The 20375-nt window shown below is 47.3% G+C and overlaps 5 protein-coding genes across 5 annotated transcripts; 2 read left to right on the forward strand and 3 right to left on the reverse strand.

Moving 5' to 3' along the window:
* Positions 1–330: 330 nt before the first annotated feature.
* On the reverse strand, positions 331–4034 carry BP5553_10445 (uncharacterized protein; the record flags this gene model as incomplete). Its single annotated transcript, XM_032019068.1, has 10 exons — positions 331–714; positions 780–1375; positions 1455–1492; positions 1727–1798; positions 1839–1955; positions 2084–2220; positions 2306–2500; positions 2547–3615; positions 3689–3785; positions 3842–4034. The coding sequence occupies 10 exons, from the start codon at positions 4032–4034 to the stop codon at positions 331–333; spliced, it is 2898 nt and encodes a 965-aa protein (XP_031864775.1).
* Positions 4035–5282: 1248 nt separating this feature from the next.
* BP5553_10446 (uncharacterized protein) lies at positions 5283–8916 on the forward strand (the record flags this gene model as incomplete). Its single annotated transcript, XM_032019069.1, has 8 exons — positions 5283–5355; positions 5616–5977; positions 6096–6524; positions 6581–6906; positions 6956–7128; positions 7183–8165; positions 8222–8727; positions 8784–8916. The coding sequence occupies 8 exons, from the start codon at positions 5283–5285 to the stop codon at positions 8914–8916; spliced, it is 2985 nt and encodes a 994-aa protein (XP_031864776.1).
* A 3150-nt stretch (positions 8917–12066) lies between these two features.
* On the forward strand, positions 12067–13775 carry BP5553_10447 (Uncharacterized protein; the record flags this gene model as incomplete). The annotated part of the gene is made up of 2 exons (XM_032019070.1): positions 12067–12226; positions 12286–13775. The coding sequence occupies 2 exons, from the start codon at positions 12067–12069 to the stop codon at positions 13773–13775; spliced, it is 1650 nt and encodes a 549-aa protein (XP_031864777.1).
* A 2277-nt stretch (positions 13776–16052) lies between these two features.
* Positions 16053–17975, reverse strand: BP5553_10448 (uncharacterized protein; the record flags this gene model as incomplete). Its single annotated transcript, XM_032019071.1, has 1 exon — positions 16053–17975. One exon carries the CDS (start codon positions 17973–17975, stop codon positions 16053–16055), a length of 1923 nt encoding a protein of 640 aa, XP_031864778.1.
* Positions 17976–18665: 690 nt separating this feature from the next.
* On the reverse strand, positions 18666–20119 carry BP5553_10449 (Uncharacterized protein; the record flags this gene model as incomplete). Its single annotated transcript, XM_032019072.1, has 3 exons — positions 18666–19809; positions 19870–19965; positions 20025–20119. 3 exons carry the CDS (start codon positions 20117–20119, stop codon positions 18666–18668), a joined length of 1335 nt encoding a protein of 444 aa, XP_031864779.1.
* Positions 20120–20375: the final 256 nt, after the last annotated feature.

The raw sequence follows: 20375 nt of genomic DNA on the forward strand, positions 1-20375 counted from the left end.
TGATATTGAGGGGTCTTTCAGGTGCAGAGGATCGAGCCCGGAGAAGTTGATTGCGGTCATGAACGACAATGGGGAATGGAATCCGGGATGTATATATGGAAGAGGGAAGTAGAAGAATAGGGAGGAAAGGGACGGTTCTTGTGTTCCTTATCATTGTTCTGCATCTAACTCTGGGTTTTCTTTGTCGTCGTCGATATGAGAGAAGGAAGCATAGTCCAGCATAGCATCCTATACCCAATCACATGCCTATCTTATCATTCCCATACCTTTTTCCCGTTTTAGAAATCCTATAACCCGCCTGTGTCTCATTGCGTCATCTAAATCATATCCTTATCTCCGGCCGGGTCTCTTGGGCCTCTCAAACGCCCTCTTAACCTCGACCTTCGGATGTAAATCCTCCATAATGCTTTCCTCAGTAACATCCTCAGGGCTACTTGACTCGATCCTCCTCTCAATCTTCAACCCCGCCTCCGCTTCCGCTACTTGTACGGCTGAGCGGGAAGATGCGGCATACAACATCCGCTCTTTAACCTTAGAGCCAGAAGGACAGGTATAAATGAAAAGAATTGGGGAAGTGGTTTCACCGTTGTGAGAATGTGCGAAGCGGTAGACCGAGTAGCGTGGTTCGGTGGGGGAAATCGTGGTAGGAAGGGACTCGATAGGGGTGCTGGTAATGGAGGCTAGCTCCATTGTTTCGGTAGGGATGTCGATTTTCTACATTATATCAGTGTTGCTCTTCGTCAAGGAATTAGTATACTTGGATAAGAAGTAGTACCTACCAATTGCACCAAGTTATCTCCCTCCCCATCACCGCTAGCCAAGCTCTTCAAAGCAGCCAAGGCATCATCCGTAATAGGCATACTCACACCACTGCTAACATGGCTCTTCCTCTCACTCATTCCCCGCCCCTCCTCAGCCTCCTTCCTCTTCACCTCGCCCAGAGAAACCTCTTCCTCCGTCAACGGCGCCTCCAACTCATTATGCTTATCATGTTTCTTGAACCCCGCTTCGGTCAACTCGTCTTCCCTATTTGCGAAGATAGACTCTCGGAATCGCTCAATCCCCAGCTCTCGAACGAGTGTCAGCCTCGTAGATGCGAAGAGCATCTTTTGCCGCACTGGTGCTGCATCAGGGACGTAGGTTATAGCGACGAAGGGTGCGGGAGAGGAGGTCTCATAACGTCGGAGGATTATGTAGAGTGCAGTTTTGGGCGTGATGTGCGGTGTTAGAAGGGAGAGGTCGGAGGTGAAGGACCCCGTTGAAGGGGAGAGGATGGCGGATGGGACTAAAGATTCCTTCTCTATTGTCACGAGGAGGCCGCGCTGAGATTCCGTGGACACGAGGGTCTGGAATGCGGTATGCAGCTCTTGGGATGCTAGCAGAGGAGATGGTTAGTAAACAGGGCATAATACGAGTACGTAGCTGGTAACCAAAGAGAGAGTACCTGAACGCACCTGATATTCCGGACTGCATCTTGAGATATGATACCCGCCTGTTATATAGGTAGTAGAGTTGAGTTATTTACTTCCGTAGTTCTCCGTATATGATGTTCGTGTTGTTTGTTGTCACGACGTATGGAGGGGTCGAGGGGCTTGGGTGGTTGGGCTTCAGGGGCTACGAGTACGATGTGCGAATACGAATATCCGTTTATTAATGCGTCGAGTACGTGCCTTCCTACTAGGTACCCAGGTACTTTATACTTTGTTTAACCTGAATCCTTACTCACTTCTGCATTAATCGTCCTAATCTACACTTTGCGTTACCCTTACTTTGACTACCAGTGTCATCTAATGACCCCCTCGCTCACCCTTGTCCTAATCAAACATAATAAATCTTACAAAATAGTTGATCCCCCAGATCCTTCAAATATGGTAGTCTTTGCCGATTTTACTAAAACCGATGAATGTAGGCTCCAGCCACCTCTCCTTGTTGTTGCGGTGAGGTATAGCCATGCCCTATTGTCACAATATCATTAATTCCCAGCAAATGCCTTCACACTATACCATTCATATTCATCTTCTCGAATTTTGCCTTCAGAGCTTTCACACGCTGTTTCCTATCTACCCACCAATAAACAACATACCACGCCGCGAATGTCATGGCCATCAACGGTAGTGTGATTGTCGCATACCGCTTCAGTGCCGTGGAGGAGTAATCTTCCTTAAAGTTGTTGGTATCGGGGATTTTTGAATATTGAAGTATGTCCGTGCTCATAATCGTCTGTACTTCGGTGTTAGTGAGAACGTTGGGTGGGGGCATGAATGAGATGGAATCCGACAAAATAAGGTAAGCTGAATAGGCATACAGAGATGAAGGTTCCAGGCAAGAAGAACAGAGTCACAAGCGTGATGATACGCATTGAGACCGTTTCCTGTTTAGTTTTCTGGGCGAGTGCATTCATCTCTTCGGTCATGATTTGCATCTCACTGGTTGATGCCGCTGCCTTCTCGGCGAATCTCTTACTAGCTTCCATATTGCAGTAGTTCAATGCTCCATTTAGCTATATGGTATTAGCAAACAAAGATCGGAAGTGGATTTGCTCTTACCAATCCTTTACGATTCGTCAGCGTTGAAAGTAACATGCTGGCTCGTGAATGCTGCATTTCGAGATCATTGACAATACTGAAAACAGTCTTTTCAAAGTCCCTGATCTTGCTTGAACACCCGGTCTTTATCTCGTCCGGAAAATTGGTGGAAGCAACGAGGTCCATGTAGTAGGCTTTGATATCCGAGACAATCTTGATATTTGACCTGATCACAAGGAGTAGCTCACTTACCTTTTCCTCGTATGACTGCACGTTTTGGAGATCAGAGAAGGAGAAGAGCTCTGTACTTTCAAAGTCAGGTTCGAACTCTGGAGGAGGGGCAGCTGGGTGAAGTATCGGTGCCAGTGGAATCGATGGTGATAGTGTTCTAATAGCTAATGAAGCCCGTCTGAATATTCGGGTGACAGCGCGTTTTATCTTTCCCGGTGGTGTTGTTGCGGCTCGTGGTGGAGATATGTTAGATGGTTGGGCTGGACGAGCTGAAGGCCTATCGAATCTCATTGTCAAGGCTCGGCATGTTGTGATCTCTTGAAGTCCTTCTAAGTAACTTATATACCAGCGCCATTGTTCACGGCACCAATCGAAGATAATCAGCTGTACAGTAAGTGCTACACAGAATGCTTGTGCTGCACTTGACATGTCTAAATTTGGGTGGTTGTCTGGGTTTGTGGCAGCCTTAATGCGTTGTTTGATTAGTTCATCCCCCTTGATCATAGTCCAGAAAGCTTTGCCGGTCACAACGTCAAATGAATGATACACTGCTAATTGTCGTACAGACCAGGGAAAATGTGGCTGGCTACTGGATGGTTCGACTGACTTAAGATTGTAACACATCTTGAAATCTGTACCAGACCGTCCGAGGTCAGGTAAATGCAAGTTTGGCTGGTCATTGTTCAAGTGGGTCTCATGGTAAAATCCGCTGAAATGGAAATCCCGTGGATATTCTTGTTTGCCAAAGGAAAACAGAAAGTCGACGAATGGTGCCATAGCTTGGTGATAAGTGAGCGCAACCGTGAGCATGTATCTTGTGACTTTTAATTTTGCTCTTGAGTGAGCGGCATGCACAAACCTAGAAATGGTGATTAGCATTATGAAAGTGCCACGCGATATGGAAACTACAAGTTCGAAACATTAACTCATACATGAACCTGCATTGTGGGTCAACCTCTGCAAAGAGCTGCCCTCCCACGAAATGGTTTCGCAGTTGTGTACTGTTATTGAAATGATGGGACTTAAACCCTATATTTTATTAGCAAATATCACAAGCGTTTAAATCCCATTCGGAATCATATTACCAGTAGATTGGGCTCCATACTCCCATAGTTCGAGATTTGTTTTGTCTTCGCAGCTGAACAGCCGATCGTCTTGCTCATTCAATCGGTCAACATGTGCCTCGAGAACATGCTCATAGGCTCTGTGATAAACCAGGCTTTTCGGAAAGCTGGCGGACTTGTTTAAAGAGTCCCGAAAAGAGTCATTATCAGCCATGTTTTGTGGATAGCCGGGTCTAGTACCGGATACGCCAGTACCAGAACTTCGGGGTTTTGCAGAGAAATAGATAAAAGGTCTGACGAAGCAGAGCTTTCCTTTGTTAGTTGGTAAGAAAGACTCGAAAGGAAGAGATATCTCCGACTTTAACGGTTAGTTTGTTGTTTGGTGCTTGCGCCACAATGTGCCTCCTGAGCAAGGCAGACCATCCAAGCTGAGCGCGAGACGCCCGGCACCAACCATAGGTAAATTAAAGTACGTTCATGCGACACATTAGCATGCTTGTTGCTAAAAGCTATTCCTCATTTGTTCCTTTCTTCGCTAAATATTCTTGAACTCGTAGCCTCATTCATGCCTCCATTCTTTGTCAAGTCTCCGTTATCCGCAATCCTACTCGGCCTTGGAGCCTCCTGATATTCCTCACGACTTTACGGGTTGATTAAGTGCGCGCCTCATCTAGCTTTGCTTTCTCGCCCTGTTTATGTTTCAGGCTTGCCGCAACCTCGCTCTCCACCCTTGGCTCAACCTACCTCAGTCAAATCGCGAGAAATCCAAAACGCCCAGGCATCACTTTTAAGCTACACAGCATCGCTCAGCTATTCATCCTTGCACAGACACAGAAGTATGCTTGCCTTGATATGAAATTTCATTCTGCCAAATAAGCCTACGAGGAAGTCGTCAAGGGCAGATTGCGACAGCCGGTAAGCATTAACTGTGCGCCACTTATAGTCATCCATTGCGACACTTTTAGCCACTTGTGGTTTGACTAAGAAAGACTTTGAATATCTAAAATATTGAAGTCGGACAATGGCTGGTTTTGGGGCCGCATGGCTCGGGAGAGAAGGCTATTGTCGATTATATAGCCCATATCTCCGGATGGCGGTGCAAGTAGGCATTTTGAGTGGCGAACGCGGAGTTAAAGCAGCAGATCAATCTGGGGAGTTGAGTGGTATCGCGTGTCAGGTTTCAGGCAAGTTCAAGGATGTCTTGCATCAAAACCAATCCCGTGGAAGCTGCATTTTGTTTTTCCTTCCACCGGCATCTCGATTGGGAAACCGAGCCTCAGAATCCATTTGAGCGGCTAATCGCCAGCCAAAAGCGGCCCCAGCTTCGATCAAACAAGAGCGGAAGTGTGAAGGTTTAGCAGAAAGGTGTGCTACGTCAAGCCCGCACCGCAAATACATTTTCATCTTCTTCAGGCGCTTCGGCTCTGCTCTCGTTACTCGTTACTGGGCGAGAGGCCACCCAATGCTGGACATGGCCGAGCGCTACTTATTGTGGACAGCACTTGTGACCAGAACCTTCGTACGAAGTGCTCTTTGTAGGTAAATGTACGATTAGGAGATGGAAGAGCCATTGATTCGGGTCAAGGAACAGCGGAGGTAGCCAGGATTACATAAGTATAAAGTATATACCGTGCAAGTGTACTTCGTACTTTGCGCCTAGTCCGTTCTATCTTAATGTTCGGGAAAGCTTATTGAAACCCGCGGAAGCTTGCTACGTCTTGGTCAACATCTAGCTAGTACTGCTGATTGCTACATATTGGTACCTTACCGTTACCTACCTATGTGCTGTGCAAAGGCTACAAGGCTACAAGCGCTCTGCTACCTGACACCTCTCGCCAACCACCAATCATACTTCCCAAGGACCCTGGCCCAGCGCTTCCATCCATTGCGAAGGTCTTCCCTCGCCTCGGTGATGGGGTTCGGAAGCCCAGAACGGACCCCGCCAACCTTCCTTCTTCCCCTGACAGGATCAAAGCTAGACGTCCCCTTCCATTTGCACTTTCCAATACACCAACCCCACCTTCTTTTAATATACATCACTTTCTGCCCCTTTCGGCAGATGGTTGCTATGGGATCAAATCATTATCCCTTTGGTTTGTCGACCGGTTAGGCTGCTGCACCTCGCGGCGTGGTTATGTCGCAATCGAGCCGTCAACCGTACGCCCATGAAACCTTCCAGGTCTTCTATCGTTGGCTGCACCAAAACTACATATCAACTGGCCACCGCAAAGATAGGAAATTTCTGCCATGTGACCTTCTCAGCGAACATCTAGAGTCCAATGGATGCAAGGTTCTGAACGATCTGCTCAGCGACATTTACCCAGGTCAAGGGGTTCCAATAAGCCCCAAGGAGGTTGTGGGCGCCTATTCAAAGGTCTTTTGCATTCTGATATGCATTGGAAAGATTGACTTCCTTCCGCTGTTTATGAGCTGCGATGATCTCAATGATGCCCACCTCCCGTTCAAACTCCATGAGCCTCCCACCGAATTCCCCGTTGACCCAACTTCCCCAACGTTTTTCAAGGACTTTTGTGACAAGCAGTGGCGTTTCTGCCCGCCTGATATCGACGCCAACTGTAATCGACGACTCGACCAGCGCTACATATTGCCATTCACATCAAAGACCGAGAAATTTAAAGGTGCAAGCTCAACGATATCTACGATTGAAATATATCCACGACACCATTTCCTACCCTCCTTAAAGGTGAGTTCTTATTTCCAAACGCTCTACGCTCTATCCATTGGTTGATTCGTTCATAGCATGAAACCAACAGATCCACGACTATCTTCGCCCTCAAGACGTATCGAGGAACGGACGCCGAGAAATCATGGAACAACGAAGTGCGCGCCTTCCAGAAGTTCCGCGACCCATCTGAGGAGTCTCCTAATGTCGTTGGCTTCTACACAGCCTTCAAGCATGGGAACATCTGCCATGCGATCCTCGAATATGCAGATAGAGGCTCGCTGGAACAATACCTCGAAGCGAACAAACCGCCAGTAGACGGAGTAGATGTTGCAAGATTTTGGAAAAGAGCTTTGGGTTTGATTAGGGGTTTGAAGGATTTACACAATGGGGATCGTATAGTGTAAGTTTTCCCTCCCTCTATTTTGGTATGCGGCCTCTAACATTTAAAGATGCCATCAAGACATCAAGCCTGCAAACGTTCTTGTATTGAGTGATCCAAGTATTAACTCGCCGTATGCTTCCACATTCAAGATCGCAGACCTTGGTACAAGTCACTCCAAACGCATCACCTCTTCCGATGATGATCGCTCTAGCAGAGACGCCCAAGGCACCCGTACATATGGTGAGTTCTCGCATAGTATGCCTTCATCTCATTACTTACTAACCTATGACTCAGGAGCCCCAGAATGCTATCGATCCGATGGATCGCTTGGTGAGGGGTGCATCAGAGTGACGCCAACTGTTGATGTTTTTTCCCTTGGGTGTGTTCTCAGCGAAGTTACCGTTTGGATTGCTGGTGGATACGAATATCTGACCGGGTATCGCAAAGCTCGTCGGAAAGCCATCGAACAAATCCCGGACGGGGACTGCTTCCATAATGGCACAAGTCGGCTGCCAATAGTTGAGGAGTGGCACAGAAAGGTTGAAGCCAAAATTGACTCCACCCAAGATGCATTTACTCCCAAGTTTATCCCAATGATTGAGGAAATGCTCCATGACCAACAACATCGGGGGGATGCCATGAGTTTCTGCACGAAGGCTCATAAAATATTTGTTGAAGCACTGGACGAATTTCTAGAACGATCGCAAGATCTGGTTATTCCCGAAGACATATTATCATGCTCGCTGCGGAGACAGAGAGGGAGGATAGATCCACCTGTGCCGCCCGTCGAAATTGACCAACTGGCGACGACTCCACTAGCTGTCCACTCTACCTCAGCTTCAAAAACCACCGCGTTGGAATCCAGCCTGCCGTTTGGTAGACACAACCTCGTCACCAGTGCACCGATTGAAAGTTCAACTCGCTTCTTCGATAATGAAGATATGGGAGCCCGCCGCCACAGTGCGCAGCCTCAAGGCTACCAGAATAGACCCAAGCTGAGTAAGACAGGCCATCAAATATCACTCGTAACCAATTCACCAAGTACCGCTCCAATTGCGAGTCCAGCCGTTGAACCTTCGACTTGTCTTCCACTAGAATTCCCAGATATTACTAAGTCTACGTATCCTCCTACGAACCACGTAATCAATCGTTCAGTCGTCCGCTACATGTCAAGAAAAGAGGCGATTTCATGGCGAGAAACGAAGAAAAGCTCGTGGATTACAAACTCTACTCTTCGAGACCAGTCGGTCTTGAATTTCTTAGATAATAGAGATAGCGTGAGCTTCCCTTCCCCAGCCACCACCCTTTGACAGTCAACCCTAATGATAGCCAGGTAATCATCATTGACGATTCAGAATCCATGCGGAAGCATTGGAAGGATATGGCAGAACTCCTCGGCATCATTGCATACATGATCAAACCCCATGATAAAGATGGCCTCGACCTCTACTTCACCTCATCAGCATCCAGATACCATGAATACAACTCGACTAAACTTGTCAGCATCGTTGAGAAGAGAACGTCCTGCGAAGACATGGGTTATACGGACATGAGTGTTCGGCTAGAACAAGTGTTGGAAGATTATGCGTGTAAAATACAGCGCAAGCCCATGGGAGGCAGAACTCGCGGGCTGAATGTTTATATCTTCACGGATGCCATTTGGACCCCACTTTGCAACATCGTACCGGCGATCCACACCATGGTTAAGACATTGGTTGCCAACGACCTCCCAGAGAAACAAGTTGGCCTTCAGTTTATTAGTTTTGGGGACGATGCTCAAAGCCTTGAAAGATTGAGGCTTGTGGATAGTTTTCTGGTGTCAAAACCCGACTTTCCCTAGTAAGTGTCCTAAAATCTTGTTAATATTGTCCTGGGTCCACATCTAAATTTTGCAGCGACATTGTAGATACAACTCCCTCTACCGGCAACCTATACAAGATGATTCGTGGAGCGATCGACCGAAACTTTGATTATGATTCCGAGGATCAATCAAGTTCCGTCGCCAATTGCTCTTTTGTGCCTCCCTGACAAGGACGACAATCGCTCATTACAATCAATCCCACAGTTTCCGGTACTCCTTGGTCTCACCATACATATATTTCCCTTACTCGGTACACCCCATCGAATTGAAAGCTCATCACAACTTACTAATTTACTCTCAGGGTCTATCATTTACAGATAGGTATAAACAAAATCTATTGCGCTTCTAAATTAGCGAATTTACCTTGACTATACACGAGTGTTATGGCTTTCTCTAGCCAGAGAGAAGAAAGGAGGTGTACTTACATGTGTGCTGATATCTCGGAAGTTCAGCGGAAGTCTGTGTAAATATCGCAAACAAGCTGGAGGAAATTATACCAGAATAGATGTCTAGAACATGTGCTGGAAATCAATTAGATAATCTTATCAGAAACATAGAGGTCCTTGCAAATTTTCAAAGCACATCTTTTATTTGATCTGTTAGTGGTTCAAGAATTTTGAAGGGGGAGTGACATAGGTGTCGTCGAACGGGAGTTGCACAGTGCTTGAGTTCGCGAGATTGTGTAGCGTTCCCTTGGAAATTTTTATCTCTCTCTGTCTCTCTCTCTCTCTCTCTCCGTAGTACGAAAAGTCGAGTGATGTTTTGGACACGTTCTCTACTTTCGAATGTTGTGCCTCGGATTTCAGCGGGGCAGTCAAAAGAAAGATTGGAGTCAAGGGAGTTGTCGAGCTGTCGAGAGAGCAGTGGGCAGTACATACGGGAGGCACCCTTCGGACCCTCTGTTGAAAGCTACCAATTTACAGTAAGATAGGTCTTTAACTCCGCCGCGGGCGCCAACTAGGCAAGCAGACCTGACCGATTTATGTGTTAGCTAGAGTTATTATTATTGTAGAAAGGTTATTCAGATTTTATATACTTACTTTTTAAAATAAAAAAATTATTTTTTATAGGTTAGGATTAAGGTTAAACAATCTATTGTTATTGCTCTTGATATCTTAATTGTACGTACTGCTGGTTATATACGTAAACCGTACCATTCACTTGCTTGTTTAATGACTCTCAATTCGCCAGAGCACGTGCTTGGCAAATTGCGGCTTCTTGATTTTACGTCTTTAATTTGATTACAATGAATCCATCTATATGTTGCGGGTTATGGGCTACGTATTTTTGCTGCAAGCCGACGGATTATGATCACCGAGAATATCAGGATCAAGCGATCTACGAGATAACAACTATCTAAAATTGGAAGACATCCATAACGCCAAGTACTAATGCCTTTTATGCAGCTCTATTCTGCGAATCCTTTCTACTCCTGGTAGAGCGCAATCCTTTTTCATTAACGCCGCAACTCGTGGAGCTTTGTGTTTCATCCTATCCATCCGGGCATCCTATCTAGAGGAGACGGCGCGGGTCTTGGCACGATTCCTGCTGCTCCTTATAGCTGGCGGCCTCGCCGCAATCTCGACTTTGATGGGGCTATGCTCTCCTTATCAGTCAAACAGGTTGCATTTCGAGCAATTCCCAATTCCTTTTGGAAGACATCTACGTAGAAACAAGCTTGGAACTACGCTGCGTAGCTTTGCCGTCGCGCTAGCTTGGTATATTCCAGCCGTCGTTTACCATATTGCCCTCGGAGACAGGACTTACTTCCTCGACTCAGATACAATGCGAAGGGGTCCCATCTCGCTATTCTGGGTATTGATAGCCCCGGTCAGCGAAGGAGCTCTATCCTCTAGGTTCTTATTGTTGCGAGATCACAAAGTCGGCAAAAGAGGAATTAGGAAGATTGAACGTAACAACGACCAGCTTCAAATCCATCTTGTAGAGCATTGTCATTCATTATTGTACTACGTAACTTTACAGCTAAACGCAATGTTCGGGTGCGATGGTCGCCGAAGCCAGCGCGTTTGGTCGCTGTTTGAAGTTATGCGACGATTGTCCCAACTTACTCGTACCAGGTCGGCGGATTCTCCTGCATTGAATAACACGTTTTCCCACATCGTACTACTCTAGCCCGATCAAGCTAGAGTCTACCCGGGCCAGGGGAGGGCGCTGTTAAGCCGCTGGTATGTACTTTTAAGCCGACGTGATAAGAAATTGCCTCTGCCACTAAAATGTATATGTGATTATCAATAATAATATGCTATTAATCGACCTAGACCAGTAATGTCTAAAGTAGCAGCTAATTGAGGTTATCCCCACTTCTCTATCTGCAACTATTTTGTTTTACTCCTTACGGAGTATTACCAACCTACCTACTCTACAAAATAATGTTTTTGTTAATTGAGCCACCTACGCCATGTCGGGGTCTCCGGGTACGCTAGACGTGCATCTCCTAACCACCCTTACTTCTAGCCTCTTGGCGGGCGCCTGTTTGTTTACACAACATTAACCACCTCCTACTACGTCTACTCGCGCCAGTGACGAACAGCTTCATTTTGGCGCTACGTGATTGTCGCTCTCCAGTCGCGGAGCAACTTATTGTTACACGCACCCGCGTTTTGGTTGCGGCGGCAGTTTCTTACCATCCCTGCTTGGGAGCGGCGTCCTCCTGCCTAACCGGGCTAGCACGATGTGATGTACCTCCTCGAGTACAGTACTTGTACGTACGAAAAAGGCGCTCCTCGGTGCAGGGGAAGCTGCCTAGAGTTGCAATTTGTCGGGTTTATTATGGGGATGTACTTACTGTGCGTAGTTACGTGGTACTATGGTATGTACAGTAGGTCAGACGACCTGTTATCTATACCCTCGCCCCTACTCTAAGTCGGCGTTTCACGAAAATATTGTACCTAGCGCTTACAGCTTTAGGGATCCACTCGCGCTCGCTGGCTTTCCAGGCGACGTATAAAGTCGTCTCCCAAGAGTCAAGACTCCTCGCACGAATTGAATGTGGATTTGCGGGGCGATAAACTCGGTCACTAGTACATACTTAGGCAACGGTTATCGACGCTAGCACTTACGTACGACAGTAAAAACGTACCCTTTTGCCCTATCCACCTGCCTAAGGCGTGTTGGATCAGGGCATGCCAAGCATACCCCGGGTAGCGTCCCACGGGGTAGCCCTGTATGGCGGAGGTGGCGGTTTGCGGCGGGAGCTTCCCGCCGGGATGTTGTTATTCTTAAAGGCTTCCTCTCCGCAAATCTACTGACAGCACCAACTTTCTGCGCAGTGCGAACGAGCGCGGAGAACAGCAAACATGGACTCCAAGTATAACGAGCACGACTTCAAGGCCGAGAAGGGCGCCGAGGAGGACGTGGGTCACCCAGTCTCCGGAGAAAATGAGTTCAATCTGGCGGACGGACACAACCAGCTGGAGCGTGGTCTCAAGAGTCGTCATATCCAGTTCTTAGCTCTCGGTATGTATTATCTTTTCGATGTGTATCACCTGCGAGATTTGAAGCTGAACAATAGACAGGCGGTGCAATCGGGACGGGTCTCTTTGTTGGATCTGGCGGCATCCTCAGCGATACAGGCCCCGCGCCTCTCTTCATGGCCTACCTCTCTATGATGTTCGTCGTCTGGTGCGTGATGAACGACTTAGCAGAGATGGTAACGTACCTGCCGATGAAAGGTATCTCGATTCCCTACTTCGTTGGGCGCTTCGTAGACCCCAGCCTGGCCTTTGCGGCTGGTTGGAATTACTGGTATGCCTATGCTATGTTGGTAGCAGCAGAGGCCAGCGCAGCGTCCATTGTGCTCGAGTACTGGCACGCCCCGGTTGGCGTTGCAGTGTGGATCACCATGGTCCTGGTGATTATCCTGCTACTGAACGTTATCGCTGTGTCCTTCTTCGGAGAGGCCGAGTTCTGGTTCGCAAGTATCAAGCTCATCACCATCCTCGGACTCATCATTCTCGGCGTTGTGCTATTCTTCGGAGGTGGACCCAATCACGATCGACTGGGGTTCAGATATTGGAAGAATCCAGGGGCGTTCAACAACTACATGGTCCATGGCAATCCAGGGACAGGGCGGTTCTTGGGATACTGGCATGCGTTTGTCAAGGCCGGCTTCGCATTTATCACCTCCCCCGAGCTTATCGCTATTGCAGCCGGAGAGACAGTTGATCCCCGTCGAAACATTCCCAAAGCTGCTAGGCGCTTCGTGTGGCGTTTGGCATTGTTCTATGGCTTTGCATCTCTAATCATTGGAATCCTCGTGCCATACACTGACGACCGATTGCTCGGGGAGTCCAATGCCAGCGCAAGTCCATTTGTGATTGGTATCAAGGCCGCCGGAATTCGAGGACTTGACCATGCCATTAACGCCGCAATCCTGACATCCGCTTGGTCTGCTGGGAACTCCTTCCTATACTCTGGCTCTCGAGTGCTGTACTCGATGTCGCTGAACAAGCAGGCGCCAAAAATTTTCGCCAGAACGAATAAACACGGTGTGCCGTATGTTGCGGTCGCGTTCACCTGGATGTTTTCCCTGCTTGCATACCTCAACGTCTCCAATAATGGTGCCACGGTCTTCAACTGGTTCGTGAACATCTCCACCATTTCAGGCTTCATCGCCTGGATCGTCGTCATGGTCACCTATCTACGCTTCCGCAAGGCTTTCGTTTACCACGACCTCCTTCACACGCTCCCCTACAGAACACCATTACAACCATACCTCACCTACTTCGTGCTTTTCATCATCACTCTCCTCACCCTGACAAACGGCTTCCAAATTTTCTGGCCCAATAAATTTAATGCCACGGATTTCCTCGCCGCGTATATCACGCTTCCCATCTTCCTGGCGCTATACTTCGGTCACAAGATATATTTCCGCACCCGTTTTGCGATTCCCGTAGCTGAGATTGACATTATATCAGGCAAGAAGGAGATGGATGAGCTGGCCGAGATGGAGCAACCGCGTGTGGCCAAGAACTTATTGCAGAAGATCTGGTTCTGGCTTGCTTAATCTTGTTTGGCGGAACATACAGCACTGAAGTAGCTTAGATATCTCAATCGTCATGGCATACCCATTTAGAAGGCCTAAAACTAAGGTTATTTTAATTTTTACACACTATTGCTTAATTCCTACTTCTGTGCCCCAAGCTTTCCCTGCTCAGGTTTTTTCAGCTCAATGTGATGTGTTCTGAAAGCATCCCTGAGGTATCCACCCCTTCCTTTCCCATACCCTAATATTAAAATATATATATGAAAAATACCGACTCGATTACTATAGTTTTACTAGAGTAGCTTGTCACCAATCTTTCAAGCTTCATGGTACATCTTAACCCCAAAGCCCAAAGCTGGGTCCTTTGGAAATTCCACATTTTGTTGGACCCACCATTATTTTTAATTATCAAAAATGAGTACTGCTCTCTCGAGAGTGGCGCTCCTGCTTGCAAATTTTAACAAATTTTGGGCTTTAACTATCGGTAAAGCTATCTGCAGAGAGGCCTTTCAGCTAGCCGTCACTCTGAGATTGCAAAATGACTTCTCTTTTTATAGAGCTTCGAAGTCAGCTTCTGACCGTAGCAACCGAATTCGCCTGCTAAGAATACAGCCATCCGCTTTCGTTATATTATCCCCCTTTCCTTTCACCCCACTAAAACAGGCTACAAGTTATGCCATAATACTACTCGTCTACGTCACTGCTGCTCAGGATTCACCTGACCGCTCGCCATGCAACGAATTCATGTATGGTACAACCGAGACCTCTAAGAATATCCACCTAAACGCTCGTAATGCAACGAATCGTTTATGAGACCGTTGAGAACTAACAGGAATAACAGAATTACGTGAGACTTATGTCAAAGTGCGACATGCAACAAATTACCTATAACACAGCTCAAAAGTGGCAACATTGAGGACTTACGTGATATTGCGATGTGCAACAAAGCGAAAGAGAATATATTATAGAAGTAGCGGTCACGTAAACCTCCACTCGCTAGACCCTACCAAGCTGAAAAAATTACATCTTGTTATCGCTCAGCATACAGTGAGCCTTGGCTATATTTTCTACACTGTGTGGCAAAAGAAAGGGAGCGGAGAGATTACTGGATTATGTTCACTTGAATGCTCGTAATGCAACGTAACCTAACATCCACGCCGCTGTAGACTCTATGTATCAGGGGAAATCACAGGAGTAGCAAAAATGTAATGAGATCTGCAATATGCACATATCTAGCTTCTTGGGCCAGCTCACAAATGAAGAAGGATTTGATAACTTGGACATAGAACCTGGAATAGAAGATGTAGTTCTCAGCGTAACTTGTGGGATAAAGAAAAAAAGCAGTACGCTTCTAAGTCACTCGGGTGTCCGAAACGTAATGAAATCGTGAATTATATTTTGATTCTATATCCAGTTATGCGGCAATATACAGACTGGATTCACTTGAACGTCCGACACGCAATGAATGGTAACTGTTGGTGATTCGGTGCTCAAAAGAACGGAAGCAGCTGGGTATTTCCCGCTCGAACACTGAAAAGTGAGAAGTACGCTCTACATTCCTCGTGCCGCATGTATTAAAATACACCATCTCATCAATGCAAAGAACATCGACCGACGGATGTCCGATATTGTTTCTGGCATGGACAAAAATAGGAATTGGGGGCTGTACCACGTACATGTACAAGCTGGGATGTGCATTTCGTTGCATTTCGGACCTTTGGTGGTCTGTGCTCTGATATATATTTGCTCGGCGATGAGTACCTCCTTAGTAGGATTCAGGAGTTAGAACAAGGCTGTGGGGAAAGAGAGGATGGGAAATGTCGAAACCCAAAAGGAGAATATGTAGTCCATGATAAGGTTGTACGTAGATAGGGGTTTGCGCTGTCGGACCTCGCTTTGGGTAAATGATGCGACTTGAGAGCTATGCTAAATTGCAATGTGGTACAGGACCTGTTAGTTATATGGGAAAATAAGCAGAAATCCCATAACAACTGGAGACAGGTGACTAGGAAGCGTTGGTGGTGGTTAAGACCCCACCGCTAACAAACCTAGAGTGACCCTGGAGGGCTCCGCCAGAGAGAACTTTGAGGCTTGGAGGTAGTGGGCCCAAAGTTTCTCGGTATCCAACGCTCCGTGAAGATATTTCTTTTGCAATATTTTTGCTTTAATTCCTTTCCATTCTTTTTTTTGAGGGCTCCGTTGGCTGGCTTGTTGCGCTCAATCAAGCGAAGGCAAGGCTCTTACGCGTAAGGCATCCTACGATAGAGTTGTAGCAGATGGGGTCGTAAATATCTAAAATCAATCAGTACATCTTTCAGTGGGCTCCCTCCATGTCAAGCCAAGGCCTTCAAATAGTCTCTTCTCCTTCGCAAGCAAGTCTCCAGGACCCTTCTCCAAGTCTACCCAAGATCCGTCCTGCACCTTTCTCACTCCGCTACTATCGAACTTATACCCTAGCTTCTGCCTGCAATATTCCCTCAAATGTCTCTCAAAAAATGTAGCTCCGGTCCAGCCCAATACCGCGCATCCAGCCGTCTTCCACGGACTAATGATCACATCCACCCTCCTGTGGGGATTCGGATTCACCGCGTCAGGGTCCCTCTCCATATCGTCGTCCATAATAGGCAAGTCTTGATCCTGCCAATCCACAAACATATGATCCAGTGTGTCAAATCCGCCCTTTCTCCGTTCGCCCCCCTTCCAAGAGACCGGATTCTGATACCTGTCGCTATTTCTCGTAGATAGTTTGAGAGTGTGCCTAATGTACTTGCTCTTCTCTAGCGCAAACAAAAGGTCTTCCAAGAAATATGCCGTGCTCTCCTCATCCGGATGGCTCATGATGATATCAACGTCACCGGAATCCACCTTCCCTCGTCGATATCCACCACAAATCACCATTTGAAACCCCGGTCGCAATTTGTTGGCGTGATCCAAGACTATATTGCCGATTTTCTCGACTTCCTCTCTAGGGATCCGCATCAGAAAATCGTCATAATACTTTACTCCTATCTGCTGAGTTCTGGTGAGGGTGCTCCAACCATGCTCTATAACATCCTCGAGATCCCTCCATCCTTTCCTGTAGAATTCCCTAGCGGTATGTTCGCCGACGTCGAATATCTCATAAAAAATACCCAAACATTTCAGCTTCTCGTCCTGTTGGATTTCCTCGACTTCCTTGATGCGCCCTGTGTCTTTCCATTCTTGAAATAACGTCGCGAATTTGGGACCACAGTTGGGAAGTCGGAGTAATTCGTGGGTAGTGGTTAATGTATACGGATAAGCAAGAATAGTTGCGATGGCAGCACCATATGCGCGGGGGGAATGGGCGTGGGTGCCGCCAGCTAGGATGCGAGCTTTTTTGATGATTCTGAGCTGAGAGACAAAAGCATCATTGGGGGAGTGAACAGGTGTCGGTCGCTCACATGAATACTTAGTGAGTAAGGAGTCTGGAACTGGGGGGAGATTATCGACCTCCTCTTTCTCCATGGTGCTCTCCGGAAGCAGAGATGGGTGGCTATTTGACTGTATAGCTTGACTTTCAGATTGCGTCCTTCTACGTTTGTGGAAATAATTACGAGAATTTGGTGCATCGATTCGGGCACTCGACACGATGCTTGACGTAATTGGTGCTTTATTGGGGGTTAAGTTCTTATCTTTCGGCTGATCAAGAATCTTTCCCTCGTAGACCAAGTAATCATCGATTGGTAACAATTTCCCCGATGCGAGCGAATCCGTATACCAAGAAAGCTTTAGTACTTTGATAGTATCGCCGTGGTGCTCTAAGTGATCTCGCCGGGAATTCGAGCCTCTTCGCCTTGAATCAACAGTACTGGTTGGACTAGCGGTAATAGCAGCTGGTCTTCTCGATTTGCTCTCGCTCTCTGTTTCCGGCTCGGATGCGGTACTCGAATCAATCACTATGATGGCTTTTGGCGAGCCATTTTTGCCCGCCTTCCGGCGTTTGGTTGGATGTGATCGCTCCCCTTCATCAATGGTAATTATAGGCCGAGTTCTTTTATCTTTCTCGACCTCTTTTGTAAATAATCCTAGCGTCCGAAGGTCATATTGGGCCCGCGCTTTGGAATTGACTTTCCCAAGCACCAATTTCGCTTCTGTGATGTCGAAGACAACATCTATTTGCGTTTCAAGTTTGTGAAGCTCATCTAAATTACGCTCAAAGTGGGATTTGAGGAGGTATATTGGTGGGAATGACAGGTCCATCTCAGCTGGCACCGATGTCAATTACATTGAAGTTGGGATTGAATCGCCGAGTCCTTCGCCCAGTGTTAGCTAGGACATGGAGTTGAAACACAACAGGTTTACCTAAGGTGCCTACTGAACTGTCTAAAACCGCTCATGTTGACGTTACTATATCGTCCATCACCAGCTGGGGAATCAAGTAGCAACCTGTGCATTGCGGGGGATAGGTGGGACACCAGCAGTCAGATTTCAGCTTGCATGACGTCGGCTTGGTGGAGGTCCAATTGAATTGCGGGCCATCTTACGTAAGCCACGATAAATCAATCCGTCAAATGGAGAGAATACTGCTACTTGTTGTTTAGCACTTTTGGTTTGGAAGGATATTTTTTGCCGTGTTATCTAGCCATATCTGGGTATTCTTTGAGTCAAGGCAGTCTGATATAGGTTGCCTTTTTAAGTTTTAGTTTATAGATTACGGACCAACTGTTCTAAAGCACCTTTTGTTGCCATTTGAACGGGCCGCAAGGATCAAGAGCATACTTTACATTTTCCCCAGCTCCCTTGCAAGCTCCAACTGAGCAACGTTCTATAAATCCAGTCGCATATCCACTGAACGCCATATGCGCCGCAGCAGCTAAGGACGCTTTTTCCCCCATACGCCGGGTGCTAGGTCTTCCATCCTTCAAGCGCAGCCCACCCAAATGCAAAATTTTATACATCTTCAAATTCAAAGTCTTCCTCGCTCTCTTCTTCGTCCTTCGCAACTGGCTCCTCGATCCTGACCTTCTTCGCAGGCCTACCATCCTCATTAGGTGTATTGGGTACTGTCACCGGACTGGTCACTCCTGTGCTGGTCCCACTACCAGAGAAGCTGCCACCTTTCTTTAGCACTCCTGCTAAGCCGCTTCCCATTGGGGCTGAGGTTGGCTTTGCTTCCCCAAATGAACTACTAGCTGGGGTTGCAGCACCGGATCCGGTGCCATTCGGAACCACGTCCTCGAAATCCTCTTCCTCTTCGTCATCAGTTTCATACTCCTCATCTTGTTCCTGTTCTGCCTCCTTTGCCTGCTCGGCTTTTAGTCGTGCAAAGTAATCGTCAATCTCAGTGCTATCGCCATTGGCAGATGTACTGTCAATACCAAGATCTTTCTTATCGGGCTCCAGAGACTGAGAGGACTGCAGGCCAGACTTTGCATCGAATTTGACTTGCTCCCCCGTGATCGTGCTATGAGTGAAATGAACAGGCAAAACATTCTGAGCCGCAGTCTTCTCCTTTCTAGCCCGCTCAGCAGCAACCTCGGCTTCGGTTGGGCCCTCAGACGCGGTGAGTGTGATCGAAATGTGCTTGGGCCCAGTATCCACCATTCCTTTGACTGATGTTTGTCCTGTTGCGCCAGCGTCCAGCGGGGTTGTTTCATTCGCAAGATGGGTTTGGGGGCGATTGACCTTAACGGCAGATGCATAAGCTTTATCGAATGTATTTTCTGGCACCACGACTTGATCGATTTTGGGCAACAAATCCGTGATGAACTTAAACTGGGCATTTAGCTTCGTCGACTTTTCGTGTCCTCCGCGATTATCGTTAACGACCTGCTGGAGAAGATGACTGCATTTATGGCATAAGAACCCCCCAGGGCCTCTCTTGTCTAGCACCTCCATCGTCGTCCATTCCGATTTACATCTCGAACAAAACCACTCCTTTCTCTCAAGGACTGGCACTGTATTTCCCTGGACGTCCTTATCGATGTTGTAAACTCGCCATTTAATCGCATCGATTGCCGCACGGTAGTCGATGAAGTAATATATTTTGTTCACCGGACGCTGCTGGCCCTCTCTGACCTCGGCACGAGTATGACTATATTAGGTCACGAACATCAGTATCTAAACTGATATCAAGGACCGGTGGATTGCATACACTGTAAGAAACCGATCCTCCCTTAATTTTCCGCAGAGCTTATGAATTTCTTTCGTATTCATACCCATAAGCCAGGCCAAGTCGTCATCGCGCAAACTGTTGATTGTGTCAACATCTCCGCACACGAGGTACTGATCACTCGTCAAGAGACATACGCTGAGTGAATGATCAGCGCATCAATGACCAGAGTATGCTTTGTATCACAGAATGCGCGCATGCAAGAGCGCACAAGCATCTGGGCCAGATCCATGGCGATAATGAGGGAATGTCGAGAAGTGAGGAGTTGGGGTGCGAAAATCTGAGGGTTCCAGCAGGCCGCTGTTTTCGCAAAAGTTGTGGCGCGGTATGAAAGAAGAAGGAAAATATGGAATTAAGAGTAGCTGAAGGAGCACATTATCCACATCAATAGAAGCTATTGTTGAAGGAGTGGATAAAGCAGGGCGGGAAGGCTGGACCAAAATATCCTCCACGAACGAGGACAATAGGTTGAGGCTTAAAGGTGAGGG

Source organism: Venustampulla echinocandica (assembly GCF_003357145.1).
Source record: "Venustampulla echinocandica strain BP 5553 chromosome Unknown scaffold_15, whole genome shotgun sequence".
Taxonomy (NCBI): domain Eukaryota; kingdom Fungi; phylum Ascomycota; class Leotiomycetes; order Helotiales; family Pleuroascaceae; genus Venustampulla; species Venustampulla echinocandica.